This window comes from Schistocerca gregaria, chromosome 8 (assembly GCF_023897955.1).
Source record: "Schistocerca gregaria isolate iqSchGreg1 chromosome 8, iqSchGreg1.2, whole genome shotgun sequence".
NCBI lineage: Eukaryota > Metazoa > Arthropoda > Insecta > Orthoptera > Acrididae > Schistocerca > Schistocerca gregaria.
Window position 1 is genome coordinate 213,831,988 of NC_064927.1, and position 17,031 is coordinate 213,849,018.

Sequence of the window (17,031 nt, forward strand, 5' to 3'; positions counted from 1 at the left end):
GCATTTTAAGCTCTTTACGAGCATGTATGGCCCATTAGTCCATTTTTTGTCACTGTAATACCACTTTGGATGTAATTCTAAGGTGCGAAGGGGGCATTATACAGAGAGAGCACTTCCATGCTGGTTATAAACGTAGTTTCTTGCCCTCATGACCCTTTCGATGACCCTAGAAACCTTTCCGTGGGTTCACTGCGTCAGTTAAAAGTGCATTTGTATCTAAAACTGGTTATTACGTGCATATTTCAAGTGTATATTTTACGTGCATAAGTATGGTGACTTTGAAAACATGGTTCAAATGGCTCTGACTAGAACTTAGAACTACTTAAACCTAACTAACCTAAGGACATCACACACATCCATGGCCGAGGCAGGATTCGAACCTGCGACGGTAGCAGTAGCAAGGCTCCGTACTGAAAAGCCTAGAACCGCTTGCCCACCGAGGCCGGCGGTAACTTTGAATATCTGGGTTACGGTAATGGATAACTATACTGGAAAAAAGTTTCAAAATTTCCAGAGACTACTGTATTAAGAACATAAAATATTTACATTTTCTACTATCTGCCTTACATAGAAATTATAGGAGGGGTTCCGAAAAATCTCAGCTTTTTTCGATTTTCTCAGGAACTACAAACCAACAAATAGTGCTTTTATAAGCCACTAAATGTCCACGCTAGACCACACCTAATTCAAAATAACGAACGATTTGTTCAGTTTGCGTATGCTGGAGGAAGTGTGTACTGTTTAAATTTCATCCTGTACTGTAGGATGATCAATCTTCTGATGAGTATGCAAATGGTCGCTAGGCCAAACGCCATCCAAAACACCTCACTGCTTATCTCTGTGATCGACAGAATCCGAGATATGAGCCTCTCAAAATCGTATTTTCGCGAGCGGCTTTTTGGAACATATTGATACCGTGCACTGTCGTGCATGGACCAAATGACCGAAATGTTGTTGTAATCAACGTCCTTAACACTTGACATCTTATTTAAGAAAACTGGTGAGTCCACATACGAGCATCTTTTCACGTATCGGCCATGTTTATAAGTCATATACCTGTAAAGTTCTTTGGAACTTCTTGAACTATTTAGACGAATATTGTGTACTTATACAAGACAGAGATGTAGGATGTCTAGCCTATGCGAAAAGCAACCTAATTGCTACATTTAGGACACTGTAACCTCTCTGATTTACAGGAGACAATGTTTTTTGTTTGTGTAGTACTTTGAGACATTCATATTTGTATTTTATGAACACTAATAAATTACTGCCATTCATGTACGATTCACTGCAGTGCACTCTTGTGGTTTGTTATGAATGCTTTGCTACTCGAATTAACGTGAATAATATGATGCCCTGTGCCAGGTTTCTTATGCATGTGTATAACAAGATGCTGTATCCCAGGCATCAGCTGGCATCTCATCAGCCTTCTCTGAGAAGAAATCAAGTAACAAGGGAGAATGTACACTTTACGTTCAATGACTGTATCTTACAGGGATATCAGCAAAATTCTTTTGCGAAACGCAATAAGAACAATGCACTGTTATCATTGTAACTTCATTATTTATCCTGGCAGTTGAGGTTGATAGCCTAAATGTAGATGCAAGTGCCTGCTTGTCCATGCCCATTAGTTGTACAAGGGTGAGTCAAGTGAAAACATTAAATTTGTAATAACAAATCCGAATTTCGCGCCGTTATCCTGCAAGTTGGTAAGCGTGATAGAAACAGCGTGCAGCATGGCCTGTAGGTGGCAGCATAGTACAGATGCACACATACCGTCGCAGTATCAGTACCCACTAGCGACTTGCACCCGGGAAGAACAGCATTCTGTCATTCGGTTTTAGCGTCGTGAAGATGTGAAACCTATTGAAATTCATTGACGAATGAAGGTTGAGTACGGTGATACATGTTTGTCGCAGCAGCTAGTCTACGAATGGAGTAGGAAGTTCGCAAATGGTGTGACTTCAGTGGAAGATGCTCCTAGTCCAGGTCAGGCACAAGGAGTTGTGACTCCACAGAACATTGCAGCAGTTGAAGCCATAGTGAAGGAAAACCGCCGAGTGACACTGTATGACATTGCAGCATGTTTACAGATTAGTCATGGATCAGCACACCACATTGTGCATGGTGTGCTCCAGTTTCACAAAGTGTCTAAAAGATGGGTGCCACGGCAGCTGACTCCTGGAATGAAGAATTTCTTATGCGCTTTGAACGAGAAGGTGATGGCTTCCTTGCAAGAATCGTTACTGGGGACGAAACCTGGGTTCACTTCCACCAACCGGAAACGAAGAGAGCGAGCAAGGAATGGCGCTATTCCTCATCACCAAAACCAAAGAAGTTTCGAACAGAACCATCAGCAGGGAAGGCTATGCTGACAATCTTTTGAGACGAAAAAGGTGTTATTTTGGAGCACTACATGCCTAGAGGGACAATTGTCACCAGTGCATCACACATAGATGTCCTAAAAAATCATCTGCGGCCTGCTATCAAATCAGAGCGACGTGGATTACTATCAGCAGGTGTCCTTTTGCAGCATGACAGTGCAACGCCCCACACTGCTCGTACAGAAGTTGCAACAATCACAGACCTGCATTTTGAGTGTCTTCCTCATCCACCATACTCACCAGACCTTGCTCCCTAGTCATTTCCATATGTTGGGACCACTCAAAGACGCTATGAGAAGAAAGAAGTTCGGTTCTAATGAAGAGGTACGCCACGTGGTGCATGTGTAGTTGCGCGGACTGCCAAAAGAATATTTTTTTAAAGGAATTTATGCACTTTGTAAGCGCTGGAGGGCTTACATAGAGAGTGGGGGCGATTATGTTGAAAAGTGAAACAGCTTTGTGCCACTTCTGCACAATAAATAATATCTAAAAATTAGTTACGGTTTTCGTTTGACTCACCCTCGTAATTTTTGTGGTCTGCGGTTGCAGAGCAGTAGAAAGGCGGAATGACGTGCTGTGAGCTGCACCCCCGCGTTATGACGCCAGAGGACGAGGCGAGGGAGCTGGAGGGGGACCCCCTGGACTGGGTGCCGCCTGAGGAGCTGCAGCGGTGCAGTGAGGTGGCCGCCTTCTACGACGGCGCTGCGGTCCTCCTTACGGGCGCCACCGGCTTCGTCGGCAGCCTCGTACTCGAGAAGCTGCTGCGCTCCTGCCCCGGTGTCTCCGCGGTCTACGTGCTCGTCAGGGACAAGAAGGGCGTGCCGCTGCGGGAGCGGCTGCGCTCTCACCTGGAGACTGTGGTAATGTGCGCCTGTGTCCGTAACGCGGTGTGCAGCACCGGAAAACTTCATATATCGATACACCTTAACACAGTTAAGTGGAAAAAGAGACAATTTGCGCCATCATGGCGTAAAAGTGCGCATTTCAGCAACAATGATGTGTGGAAATTGTTCAAAACAAAACCAAGCAAATGTGCAATTATTTGCGCGAGTTAGTTTTGAAAGTCGGCCACATTAGTACATGTTGAATGTAACGGTTCTTTGAAGATGGGGTAATGTGCTTGCTTCGACATTTACCTGCCAAATTTATATCCATATACATTAACTCTTATGCTCATTAGTGTCACGTCCAACATGGTAACACGCAAGTAGCTTACTGCAGTATTCCAACAGTTAGGAGCAATAAGGAGTGGTTGTGCATTTTTCCACGCGAAATAACTCTGAAGCGATGGCAGTATACTGTTTGAGGAATGACATCAGATGCTATAACAGCACAGTTACTCAAAAAAGCTCAACATATGTCGTAAAGAATGTAAATACTAACCATGAAAAGTGGCGTTGTATCTTCATATTCATTTCTATTACCATGACTTCATTCTCATACACTGCCCTAATGGGCAAGAGGGTTTCTTACCAACTTTCCTTACATTCATGACTTCACAACCCACGACTCCTAACTATGATATCATCATAACGTCACATACAATCCCCCTTTCTATTATCTCATTGTGCATCCCTCTCAGACATGCCCCAGTCTTGAAAATAGACCAATCAGAGACCTTTTAAGCATCTTAGGCCATACCACGTCGGAAGTCAGAGTTTCTAGGGCAAAACACACACATTATACCTTCCTCAATAACAGCCTATTATCTTACCAACCATTAAAACGAAACACCAAATCGCACCATAGTTGAAACTTCCTGGCAGATTAAAACTGTGTGCCGGACCGTGACTCGAACTCGGGACCTTTGCCTTTCGCGGGCAAATGCTCTACCATTTGAGCTACCCAAGCACCTCTCACGACCCGTCCTCACAGCTTAAATTCTGCCAGTACTTAGTCTCCTACCCTCCAAACTTCACACAAGCTCTTCTGCGAAACTTGCAAAACTAGCACTTCTGGAAGAAAGGATATTGCGGAGACATGGCTTAGCCGCAGACTGGGGGATGTTTCCACAATGAGATTTTCACTCTTCAGCGGAGTGTGCGCTGATATCAAATTTCCTGGCAGATTAAAACTGTGTGGCGGGACGAGACTTGAACTCGGGAACTTTGCCTTTCGCAGAAGAGCTCCTGTGAGGTTGGGAAGGTAGAAGACGAGGTACTGGCAGCATTGAAGGTGTGAGGACGAGTCGTGAGTCGTGCTTGGGTAGCTCAGATGGTAGAGCACTTGCCCGAAAGGCAAAGGTCCGTGTTCGAGTCTCGGTCCGGCACACAGTTTTAATCTGCCAGGAAGTTTCATATTAGCGCAAACGCCGCTGCAGTGTGAAAATCTCATTCCGCACCCTAGTTGTTTACCAACATTTAAAACGAAATACCGAATACCCATTTTTTTTCTCTGTACCTCCCACTTGCCCTCTATCTTTGTATCTCACTTAGTGCAAGACACTGTGAACGCGAAACATAATTATTTCCACTTCTGATATGTCTGTATTATTTACCAAAACACATATGACACTATAGCTCATATAATTTACACATAAAGCTGCCTGTCAATAAGCATAGAGCGATCGCTGTACTCCACGTGGGGGTAAGTCCCATATAAGTCCTCAAATTAAATATTTGCACACCTAAATTGTCTGTAGTGCTGTTCTGTAACGGTTCTCAAAACATATGGTAGCTAAAATAATATACTTTCCAAATGTCACACTGTTGTTATCATGTCTTAAACGTCTCTCAACATTCATATAGAATTTGAAAATACTGGTGTAACTTGTAGTATTTCCATGTGTAAACTGCTTGAAGATTATTATCAAGGCCGTCTCTAATGACCTCGTCGACGGGACGTTAAACACTAACCACCACCACCACAATACTACCAAGTGTCCCAGTCTTAATACCTAGTCTAAAATATGTAATGATATTGACAACACTGTTGTAAATATCAGTATTTTCACAATTATATTATTTATGAAAAATACGTAAGTATAAACACACAATTTTTAAGAAATGAAATTAGCGCATTTTAAACGTATGTATTACTGTTCCATAAATCACAGGCAGGTAAAATAGTGTGTCAACTACTGGAAGAGAAAGTTATTATGAAACCTGCGTTAGAAGCCTAAAACATGAATATGGACTGTAAAATGACTTTTCACAATGCTGTTTCCACATGTTAAATTTTTGTATTATTGTTCTATAACTGTATAAAAATAATATGTGAGCTATGGGAAGAGTGCATTTCTTGTGTAGCTTACAGCTTATGACTAAACCATAACTGTAGACTCCCAAATCACGTGTCACAATGCAGGAAGTTTCTCCCATGCACTCATTTTATTAAATAAATCTGTTCCTTAAAATGCAGAGATTTTTTATCATAAGAACACACACACACACACACACACACACACACACACATGCCTGGCTCTATTTTTCTGTTTATAAACTGTTTCACGCAGCATCAATGTGAATAAGCTTAAGCAGTAGCAGATACATTTCTGGTGTGGTGAATTCATACATATTTTCACATACTGATGCAAAACATTTATTAATGCAGCTAATTATGACCTCTTCTGTAGACTGTGTAGTTTGAACTGTAAGTTCCATAAATGTTGTCCATAATCTACAATTTTATATGAAGACCAGGACTTATTGCCAAAATCTGTGAAGAATTCTTCACCGTATTACATCAGATATTTACACAGTGGTCTAATAAACATTCAGATTGGTATAAGCTACGCATTTTTTCCATGTATCAGATATATAGCTGTATATATGACATAGAAATAAGAAAGGTTGTTTCCAAAATCTCGAACAGTTCTTGACTGATTTACCTTGGATTTACTCAAGTAAGCATTCAGATGCACATATTTTAGTACCTCAGATACGTAATCATATATATAAAACATATAAATGGAAAATGTTGTCAGCAACAGACTTGAAAGATCCTTAACCAATGTACTCCAAGTTTTTGCACAGTGCTCCAATATATATATATATATATATATATATATATATATATATATATATATATATATATATATATATATATATATATAAGAGAGGGGGGGGGCACGTTATGGGGTCCCTTAGGGACTTGGCTGACAAGAAGAGAAAGAAAAACCAATGTGCACTCTGCATACCGAGTGGAGTCACTCCAGATGTGATAAGGATCCTCCCGGATGCCATGAAGACCATAGGGTGCAGCCAACTGCAGGTAGTTACCCACGACGGTACCAATTACATGTGTCACTTTGGATCAGAAGAGATTCTCTGTGATTTCGAGCGGCTAACCTAAGTGCTAAAGCCTGCCAGTCTTGCTTACAAGATGTTGGGAAAGTACCAGAGCCCCATGCGCTAATAGAAATCGCTGATTCTCAAATCATTATAGGCACTGAAAGCAGGCTAAGGTCGGATATAAGCTCAGCCGAAATTTTTGCGAAGAACCTAACGGTGTTCCGAAATGATAGGCTAAACACCGTTGGCGGTGTGGTGTTTGTTGCTGTCAGAAGTAGTTTAACTTGTCACGAAATTGAATTAGATACTTCCTGTTAGTTATTATGGGCAAAGGTCATTGTAGTCAACCGGAATAAAATAATAATAGGATCCTTTTACCAACATCCCAATTCAGATGACACAGTTGCTGAAAAGTTCAAAGAAAACTTGAGTTTGATTTCAAACACGTTACCGACTCATACGATAATAGTTGGTGGTGACTAAATTTACCTTCTATATTTTGGCGAAAAAACATGTTTAATTCCGGAGGTACGCATAAAATGTCATCCGAAATTGTGCTAAACGCATTCTGTGAAAATTATTTCGAGCAGTTAGTTCATGACCCCACGCGAATAGTAAACGGTTGTGATAACACACTTGACCTCTTAGCAACAAATAATCCTGATTTAATAACGAGTATCAAAACCGATACAGGGAATAGAGAACGCAGGATTGTCGTAGCAAGACTGAATAATGTAATACTAAAATCTTCCAAAAATAAGGGAAAAATATACCTATTCAAAAAAGCAGATAAAACTTAACTTGACGCCTTCCTGAGAGACAGTCTCTACACATTCCAAATTAATAATATAAATGTAGACCACATGTGGCTTGAATTCAAAGAAATAGTATCGACAGCAATTGACAGATTTACAGCAAATATATTAACAAACGACGGAGTTGATCGTCCTTGGTCCACGAAACTGGTCAGAATTCTGTTCCAGAAACAACGAAGGAAACATGCCAAATTTCAACAGACGCAAAGTCACCAAGATTGGCGATCTTTTAGAGAAGCTCGAAATTTAGCACGGACTGCAATCCGAGATGCTTATAATAGTTTTCACAACGAAACTTTGTCTCGAAACCTAGCCGAAAATCCAAAGAGATTCTGGTCGTATGTAAAGTATGTTAGCGGCAATAAATAATCAGTGCCTTCTTTGAGCGATAGCAATGGAGATACTATCGAAGACAGTGCTGCTAAAACAGAGTTACTAAACACAGCCTTTCGAAACGCCTTCACAAAAGAAGACGAAGTAAATATTCCAGAATTCGAATCGAGAACAACTGCCAATAAGAGTAAAGTAGAAGTAAATATCCTCGTAGTAGTGAAGCAACTTAAATCAGTTAATAAAAGCAAGTCTTCTGGTCCACACTGTATACCAATTAGGTTCCTTTCGGAGTAAGCTGATGCATTAGCTCCATCCTTAACAATCATATAAAACCGTTCGCTCGACGAAAGCTCCGTACCAAAAGACTGGAAAGTTGCACACGTCCCACCAAAATTCAAGAAAGGTAGAAGGAGTAATCCACTAAATTACAGGCCCATATCGTTAACGTCGATATGCAGCTGGATTTTGGAACATATATTGTGTTCAAACATTATGAATTACCTCGAAGAAAACTGTCTATTGACACACAGTCAAGATGGGTTTAGAAAACATCGTTCCAATGAAAAACATCTAGCTCTTTATTCACATGAAGTGTTGAGTGCTGTTGACAAGGGATTTCAGATCGATTCCGTATTTCTGGATTTCTGGTAGGCTTTTGACACTGTATTACACAAGCGGCTTCTAGTAAAATTGCGTGCTTATAGAATATCGTCTCAGTTATGTGACTGGCTTTGTGATTTCCTATCAGAGAGGTCACAGTTCGTAGTAATTGACGGAAAGTCATCGAGTAAAACCGAAATGGTTTCTGGCGTTCCCCGTGGTAGGGTTACAGGCCCTTTGCTATTCCTTATCTATATCAAGGATCTGGGAGACAATCCGAGCAGCCGTCTTAGATCGTTTGCAGATGACGCTGTCGTTTATCGTCTAATAAAGTCATCAGAAGGTCAAAACAAATTACAAAACGATTTAGAAAAGAAATGTGAATGGTTCGATAATTGGCAGTTGTCCCCAAATAACGAAAAGTGTGAGGTCATCCACATGAGTACTAAAAGGAATTCATTAAACTTCAGTTATATGATAAATCAGTCTAATCTAAAAGTGGTAAATTCAGCTAAATACCTAGGTATTACAATTACGAACAACTTAAATTGTAAGGAACACACAGATAATGTTGTGGGGAAGGCTAACCAAACACTGCGTTTTATTGTCAAGACACTTAGAAAATGTTACAGATTTACTAAGGTGACTGCCTCCACTACGCTTTTCCGTCGTGTTTTAGAATACTGCTACACGGTGTGGGATCCGTACCATGTAGTATTGACGGAGTACATCGAAAAAGTTCAAAGAAGGGCAGTACTTTTTGTATTATCGCGAAATATGGGAGAGACTGTCACAGAAATGATACAGGATTTGGGCTGGACGTCATTAAAAGAAAGGAGTTTTTCGTTGCGATAGAATCTTCACACGTGATTCCAATCACCAACATTCTCCTCCGAATGCCAAAATAGTTTTTTGACACCGGCCTACATAGGAAGAAACGATCACCACGATAAAATAAGGGAGATCAGAGCCTGTACTGAAAGATATAGGTGTTCATTCTTTCCTTGCACTATACGAGATTCGAATAATAGAGAGTCCTGAAGGTGGTTCGATGAACCCTCTGCCAGGCACTTAAATGTGATTTGCAGATTATCAATGTAGATGTACAAGATATACGTCCTATTATACTCTAATAAAATTACCAGTGGCATAGAAAAAGTTAACTTAAGTGCTTAAAACTTCTTGACCCATTTACTTCAGATTCTTAGATGCTTAATAAACATTTCGATTTATATATATATATATATATATATATATATATATATATATATATATATATGTGTGTGTGTGTGTGTGTGTGTGTGTGTGTGTGTGTGTGTGTGTGTGTGTGTGTTTTAGGCAGTTCCTGAACTCTTGAGTGCCAAATCTGTATATATACATATTCATGGAATGACGGTGGAAAATGAGAGGGGTGATAGAACCGGTCATAAAAAGCACATTTCACATAGCAATCCATGTCTGCATCCCTCTGCACACAGGGCTAGGCGTCATTGAATAGTGTCACACACTGTAAAGAGTGTAGGCACACAACATGCCATCCGTACTGCGCTAGTAGAAGGTCTGCAGGGCTACGATTCCAATGTATTTATTGCATCCAGGTGACAGAAACGTCGGAATGAAGTTTTATGAGCTTATTTGAAACGCTATAGCCAATAGCCAACATAGCTGCAGATACTCCAAGTGGGACAACACTATGGGTTTTCCGCCTGTTACTGGGATGTGAACACATTGCTATTGGCTGTGCAAATCCCTGTTCGATAGGGTTTGCATAGAAGGCAGTACCTGTGCACACTGCGGAGTCTGGTTTGCTCTGTGTCAATTTATCATCAAATAGGGACACTCTTGTGTTTGTTATTGTGTGGAGCAGACTACAAATGGAGTGGTGTTCTTGGGAGGAAATCGAAAACCTGCACTGTGCTTCTGGGGCAGCAGATGGAAATGCTCACACTGCCCAATGTTTACACATTAGGCAGTTTCCAAAACAGTGTAGTGGTATCCGACGCCAAATGCGGCGTAGTGACACCAAATGTAGTGGCTGGGTGCCAGGAGGTGCCGTATTAAAACTCGGACGATCTTTTCAAATGATTTATTCGTTTCCACTACAGAGATTCGTTCTCCTCGGTCCGCGTTACATGCATCGCATTGCTGAGGCCACTGCCCCAGCGACCCGTGCAACGCAACGCCGTGTCGTGCCGGCCTTGTTCCCCAGCTGTATAGTTCAGATTACGTCACGACGGTTGCGCCAGCAGTTGACTCAGCGGCCACCGTCCCCGTTGACTCCGCGCTGCTCCACTGGGAGCCGTAGGCCGGCCCCGCTGGTGCTTCTTCCTCGGCTGGCATAGCTGGGAACGCGGCGGCAACGACCGCTCCCGATATCCGGCGTCCGAATTTGTGGCCCTCGCCTCGTAAGTCTCTGGCGTGTGTCGGGAGACGAGGCTACAGTCCGCAGTTGTGATCCGAAGAGTGGCCCGTCCTGGCTGGCTGCGGACCCCACGTCGGCCTCACAGGGTCGAACCAACGAACCGCCGTGTACTGGGACGCTGTCGCCCCAGTTGCTGCGTGTAGCCCGGCAGTGTGACACGCGCCGCCGTCCAGGGGAGCTGCCACACTTGAATCCCCGTGTTGGACTCAGAGGGTCGAACCAGTGACCCTCCGTAAACAGGGAAGCCGCCGCCCCTTCTGCTGCTGTGTGTCGCTGGTAGTGTGAGACGCGCTGCCGTCCAGGAGAGCTGCCACACTTGTATGAACCTTGTTAAAAATTGACATATATTTATACTCGGCTGCGCGCCTGTGTTTCGCTAACGCATCGCTTCGAGTCACGTACACCCCTCATCCCTGTTGCGCCAGTGGGCCCCTTCTGCCTATAGCTTGCGACATGCGAAGCGCTGCGTTTACTCTTTTCAGCGGTTCGCAACCGCTAGTCAGAGTAACATACTGCAATCCAGCTCACACCTGGCTGTGACTTGTGCTCAGAATATTGTACAAAACTAACTTTCCCTATCCTAACCGGTGGTGCCGCAACAACAGCACAAAATAATATATTGGTAAGGATATTAAAAGGAGCCGGCACGGTAGCTCAGCGTGTTCGGCCAGAGTGCTGGTCGGACTCTGTAATAAACAAACTGAGCGGAACGATCAACAAAACGAACATTAACGGATGTCATGTGACGTCCGCAGCGACCAAACACAACTATCCAAAAACAAAAAAAGGGGTAGCGTCTTTGATTCATAATCAAAACGTCTTCGGTCCCGGTTTCGATCCCCGCCACTGCCTAAATTTTGATAAATAATCAGCATTGGCGGCCGAAGCCTTCCGGCATAAGAAATCAGCCTCATTCTGCCAACCGCCTTGTCAAAGAGGGCGGAGGAGCGGATAGAGGTTCAGGGCACTCTCTTGTCCTAGGGGTGGGAAATTGCCCCTAAAGGCGGAAGAATCAGCAATGACCACGACATGAGGATGCAGAAGGCAATGGAAACCACTGCATTAAAGACACGTAACGTGTATCCACAAGACATGCGGCCTGTAGTTGAAGAAGTGTCATGATGATCTCTCAATTGGCAAAACATTCCAGAATAGTCCCCCATTCTGATCTCCGGGAGGGGACTGCCAAGGGGGAGGTTACCATGAGAAAAAGATTGAATAATCAACGAAAGGATAATGATCTACGAGTCGGGACGTGGAATGTCAGAAGCTTGAATGTGGCAGGGAAACTAGAAAATCTGAAAAGGGAAATGCAAAGGCTCAATCTAGATATAGTAGGTGTCAGTGAAGTGAAGTGGAAGGAAGACAAGGATTTCTGGTCAGACGAGTATCGGGTAATATCAACAGCAGCAGAAAATGGTATAACAGATGTAGGATTCGTTATGAATAGGAAGGTAGGGCGGAGGGTGTGTTACTGTGAACAGTTCAGTGACCGGGTTGTTCTAATCAGAATCGACAGCAGACCAACACCGACAACGATAGTTCAGGTATACATGCCGACGTCGCAAGCTGAAGATGAAAAGATAGAGAAAGTGTATGAGGATATTGAAAGGGTAATGCAGTATGTAAAGGGGGTCGAAAATCTAATAGTCATGGGCGACTGGAATGCAGTTGTAGGGGAAGGAATAGAAGAAAAGGTTACAGGAGAATGTGGGCTTGGGACAAGGAATGAAAGACGAGAAAGCCTAATTGAGTTCTGTAACAAGTTTCAGCTAGTAATAGCGAATACCCTGTTCAAGAATCACAAGAGGAGGAGGTATACTTGGAAAAGGCCGGGAGATACGGGAAGATTTCAATTAGATTACATCATGGTCAGTCAGAGATTCCGAAATCAGATATTGGATTGTAAGGCGTACCCAGAAGCAGATATAGACTCAGATCACAATATAGTAGTCATGAAGAATAGGCTGAAGTTCAAGATATTAGTCAGGAAGAATCAATACGCTAAGAAGTGGGATACGGAAGTTCTAAGGAATGACGAAATACGTTTGAAGTTCTCTAACGATATAGATACAGCAATAAGGAGTAGCGCAGTAGACAACACAGTTGAAGAGGAATGGACGTCTCTAAAAACGGCCATCACAGAAGTTGGGAAGGAAAACATAGGTACAAAGAAGGTAGCTGCGAAGAAACCATGGGTAAAAGAAGAAATACTTCAGTCGATTGATGAAAGGAGGAAGTACAAACATGTTCCGGGAAAATCAGGAATACAGAAATACAACTCGCTGAGGAATGAAATAAATAGGAAGTGCAGGGAAGCTAAGACGAAATGGCTGCAGGAAAAATGAGAAGACATCGAAAAAGATATGATTACCGGAAGGACAGACTCAGCATACAGGAAAATCAAAACAACCTTTGGTGACATTAAAAGCAACGGTGGTAACATTAAGAGTGCAACGGGAATTCCACTGTTAAATGCAGAGGAGAGAGCGGATAGGCGGAAAGAATACATTGAAAGCCTCTATGAGGGTGAAGATTTGTCTGATGTGATAGAAGAAGAAACAGGAGTCGATTTGGAAGAGATAGGGGATCCAGTATTAGAATCGGAATTTAAAAGAGCTTTGGAGGACTTACGGTCAAATAAGGCAGAAGGGATAGATAACATTCCATCAGAATTTCTAAAATCATTACGGGAAGTAGCAACAAAACGACTATTCATGTTGGTGTGTAGAATATATGAGTCTGGCGACATACCATCTGACTTTCGGAAAAGCATCATCCACACAATTCCGAAGACGGCAAGAGCTGACAAGTGCGACAATTATCGCACAATCAGCTTAATAGCTCATGCATCGAAGCTGCTTACAAGAATAATATACAGAAGAATGGAAAAGAAAATTGAGAATGCGCTAGGTGACGATCAGTTTGGCTTTAGGAAAAGTAAAGGCATGAGAGAGGCAATTCTGACGTTACGGCTAATAATGGAAGCAAAGCTAAAGAAAAATCAAGACACGTTCATAGGATTTGTCGACCTGGAAAAAGCGTTCGACAATATAAAATGGTGCAAGCTGTTCAAGATTCTGAAAAAAGTAGGGGTAAGCTATAGGAGACGGGTCATATACAATATGTACAACAACCAAGAGGGAATAATAAGAGCGGACGATCAAGAATGAAGTGCTCGTATTAAGAAGGGAGTAAGACAAGGCTGTAGCCTTTCGCCCCTACTCTTCAATCTGTACATCGAAGAAGCAATGATGGAAATAAAAGAAATGGTCAGGAGTGGAATTAAAATACAAGCTGAAAGGATATCAATGATACGATTCGCTGATGACATTGCTATCCTGAGTGCAAGTGAAAAATAATTAAATGATCTGCTGAACGGAATGAACAGTCTAATGAGTACACAGTAATGTTTGAGAGTAAATCGGAGAAAGACGAAGGTAATGGGAAGAAGTAGAAATGAGAACAGCGAGAAACTTAACATCAGGATTGATGGTCACGAAGTCAATGAAGTTAAGGAATTCTGCTACCTAGGCAGTACAATAACCAATGACGGACGGAGCAAGGAGGACATCAAAAGCAGACTCCCTATGTCAAAAAAGGCATTTCTGGCCAAGAGAAGTCTACTAATATCAAATTCCGGCCTTAATTTGAGGAAGAAATTTCTGAGGATGTACGTCTGGAGTACAGCATTGTATGGTAGTGAAACATGGACTGTGGGAAAACCAGAACAGAAGAGAATCGAAGCATTTGAGATGTGGTGCTATAGACGAATGTTGAAAATTACGTGGACTGATAAGGTAAGGAATGAGGAGGTTCTACGCAGAATCGGAGAGGAAACGAATATGTGGAAAACACTGGTAAGGAGAAGGGACAGGATGATAGGACATCTGCTAAGACATGAAGGAATGAGTTCCATGGTACTAGAGGGAGATGTAGAGGGCAAAAACTGTAGAGGAAGACAGAGCTTGGAATACGTCAAGCAAATAATTGAGGACGTAGGTTGCAAGTGCTACTCTGAGATGAAGAGGTTATCACAGGGAAGGAATTCGTGGCGGGCCGCATCAAACCAGTCAGTAGACTGATGACAAAAAAAAAAAAAAAAGATATATATACCGGGTGTCCCAGCTATCCTGTCCACCCAAAATATCCCTGGAACAATAACAACTATTGGAAAACGACTTTCACCGGTATCAATGTTGGGCTGGGGCCCATGAATGTACATATTTGGAAACATTTTGAAACGAAAGCATATGTGTTTTTTAACACAAACTTATGTTTTTTAAATGGACCTCCTATATTTTTTCTTCAGCAATCCATAGCATGACAAGGCACATACACAATGGCGTTGATTGCATCGCAATATTCCCATTACATCCCGAGTTATTAAGACGCGAAGTTGACGCTTGAAACACCCGACATGCGCTGCTAGCGCACGTGCTGAGGCTCAGGAGTGAACCCCATGCTGCCCGTAATCGCGATGTGATTGACATGAAATGGTACATAGCGCTATTGAGGTCTAACATGAAGTGCCAGTGTAGCATTTTATTTTAGTTACATGTGTTTTGCACTGTCGTAGAATAATAATAGAGACAATTTAGATGTGGAAATATCATTCTGTTACCTAATTTCAGAATACATCATTATGTTTTAGACAATGTTTGTAAGTTACACAGTAACTACATGCTTCCAGTATCTGACACAGTATTAGCTGTTATGTGTTTTACACAACAACAATACACACATTTTAGGTTTCATAACAGCACTGAGCTAAACATTGTGTGTGTTTGTGTGTGTGTGTGTGTGTGTGTGTGTTTGTGTGGGAGAGTGTGTGTAGTTTTGGAGAATGATAAATATGTGAAATACTGTAAGTTACACCAGTGTTGTCAGCGTTAGTATCTTTAGATATTTTTCCATGGTAAAAATATTGTGACACCTGACAAGCATCTGTAGACATGGAAATACTGTTAGTTATACCAGTATTGTTAATTTCTTGACATAGTTTTCACAGACATTTATGAAATGGTGGTAATACTGTCACATTATACAAGCATGTTGTGTTAACTAACATGTGTTTTGTACAGTTCTCAAACAACATTGCAGATACTTTAGATGTGGAAATATTTAATTAGGGAGTTCCTTTGGTCCTTACACAAAATGTGGTTCAATGATAGTGCTACACTCACTGTCTACAGCAACTCTAGAGTCAAGTGTATTTTGATCAATAATACAGACACTATACACATGGAAATATTTAATTTTAGTGCCTGTAGTGCTTTGCACCAAGTGTGGCAAAAAAGTGAATTGTGTTCATTGACAAGTGGAGATACGGACAACAAAGATGGGGACTGGCTCTTTCATTTTAATTTTTCATAACATACTGGGCTGTGATTACTGTTATATTTTATTGACAATTTCTGCTTTGAGGAGAGCAAGAAATGTGGGTTTTAGGTTAGAAATTCTCCGACTGACTACATAATATGACTTAAAATTCTTGAAAACTCTCTGGTTTGCACCATTTGCTGAGATCCTTGTTACTACTATATTGTCAGGTGCATCTGAAGATGGAGGCATGTCTCATCGCCGAAATATTTTGCCCGTTGGACACTATGGACCGATAGTACACCAGTGGACTGCTAGAGCAAGATTAATTATTTTACGCATAATCCAAAAATCGGGAACAGCTGCTAGAACAGAATTCTTGGAAGGTGGGGTGGCAAGAAGAATATGGAGTATGGTTCCTTTCTTCTAGATACCGCAGAATAGGTCTTCTTTTCACTATAAATAGCCGTATAGTCGAAGCACTCGTTGGAGTCAGTTTATGAAGGAGTACAAGGGAAGTGAAACGTTCTGGCAGGTTAAAACTGTGTATTGAACTGGGACTCGCATTGGGCACCTTGATTTCCATTGGCAATGTTGTTACCGTTCAAGCTGTCCAGGGACGATTCACGATCCGCCCAGCATTTGCTCACTAGGTGAACTAACCTGCCAGGAGGTTCCATAACAACCGGAACTCCACTGCCGAGTGATGGATGTGATCTGCATACTATGAAAATATTCGTCAACTGAAGACAGAACTCCGCAACACTGCTGCACAGACATTTGAAATCTGATACCTGTAGCCGAGTCAAAAACAAGATCCTCCTCCAGATGCGAAATATTTCAGCTGTATGCTTCGAAAAGCACGTGATAAAATTGATACCTCTAGTTAACAATGTATCGTTTACGCTAGTGGCAGGGGTCCG

The 17,031-nt window shown here is 42.0% G+C and overlaps 1 protein-coding gene across 4 annotated transcripts in view; it reads left to right on the forward strand.

Annotated features, from left to right (window-relative positions):
* Nucleotides 1-17,031, forward strand: part of LOC126284894 (fatty acyl-CoA reductase 1-like) — a 152,580-nt gene that overhangs the window by 42,005 nt on the left and 93,544 nt on the right. For all 4 annotated transcript variants that reach the window (XM_049984152.1, XM_049984155.1, XM_049984153.1 and 1 more), the window contains one exon: nucleotides 2,934-3,244. In XM_049984152.1, coding sequence (XP_049840109.1) covers nucleotides 2,951-3,244 — 294 coding nt within the window. In that variant the 5' untranslated portion in view covers nucleotides 2,934-2,950. The remainder of the gene's footprint in view (nucleotides 1-2,933; nucleotides 3,245-17,031) is intronic.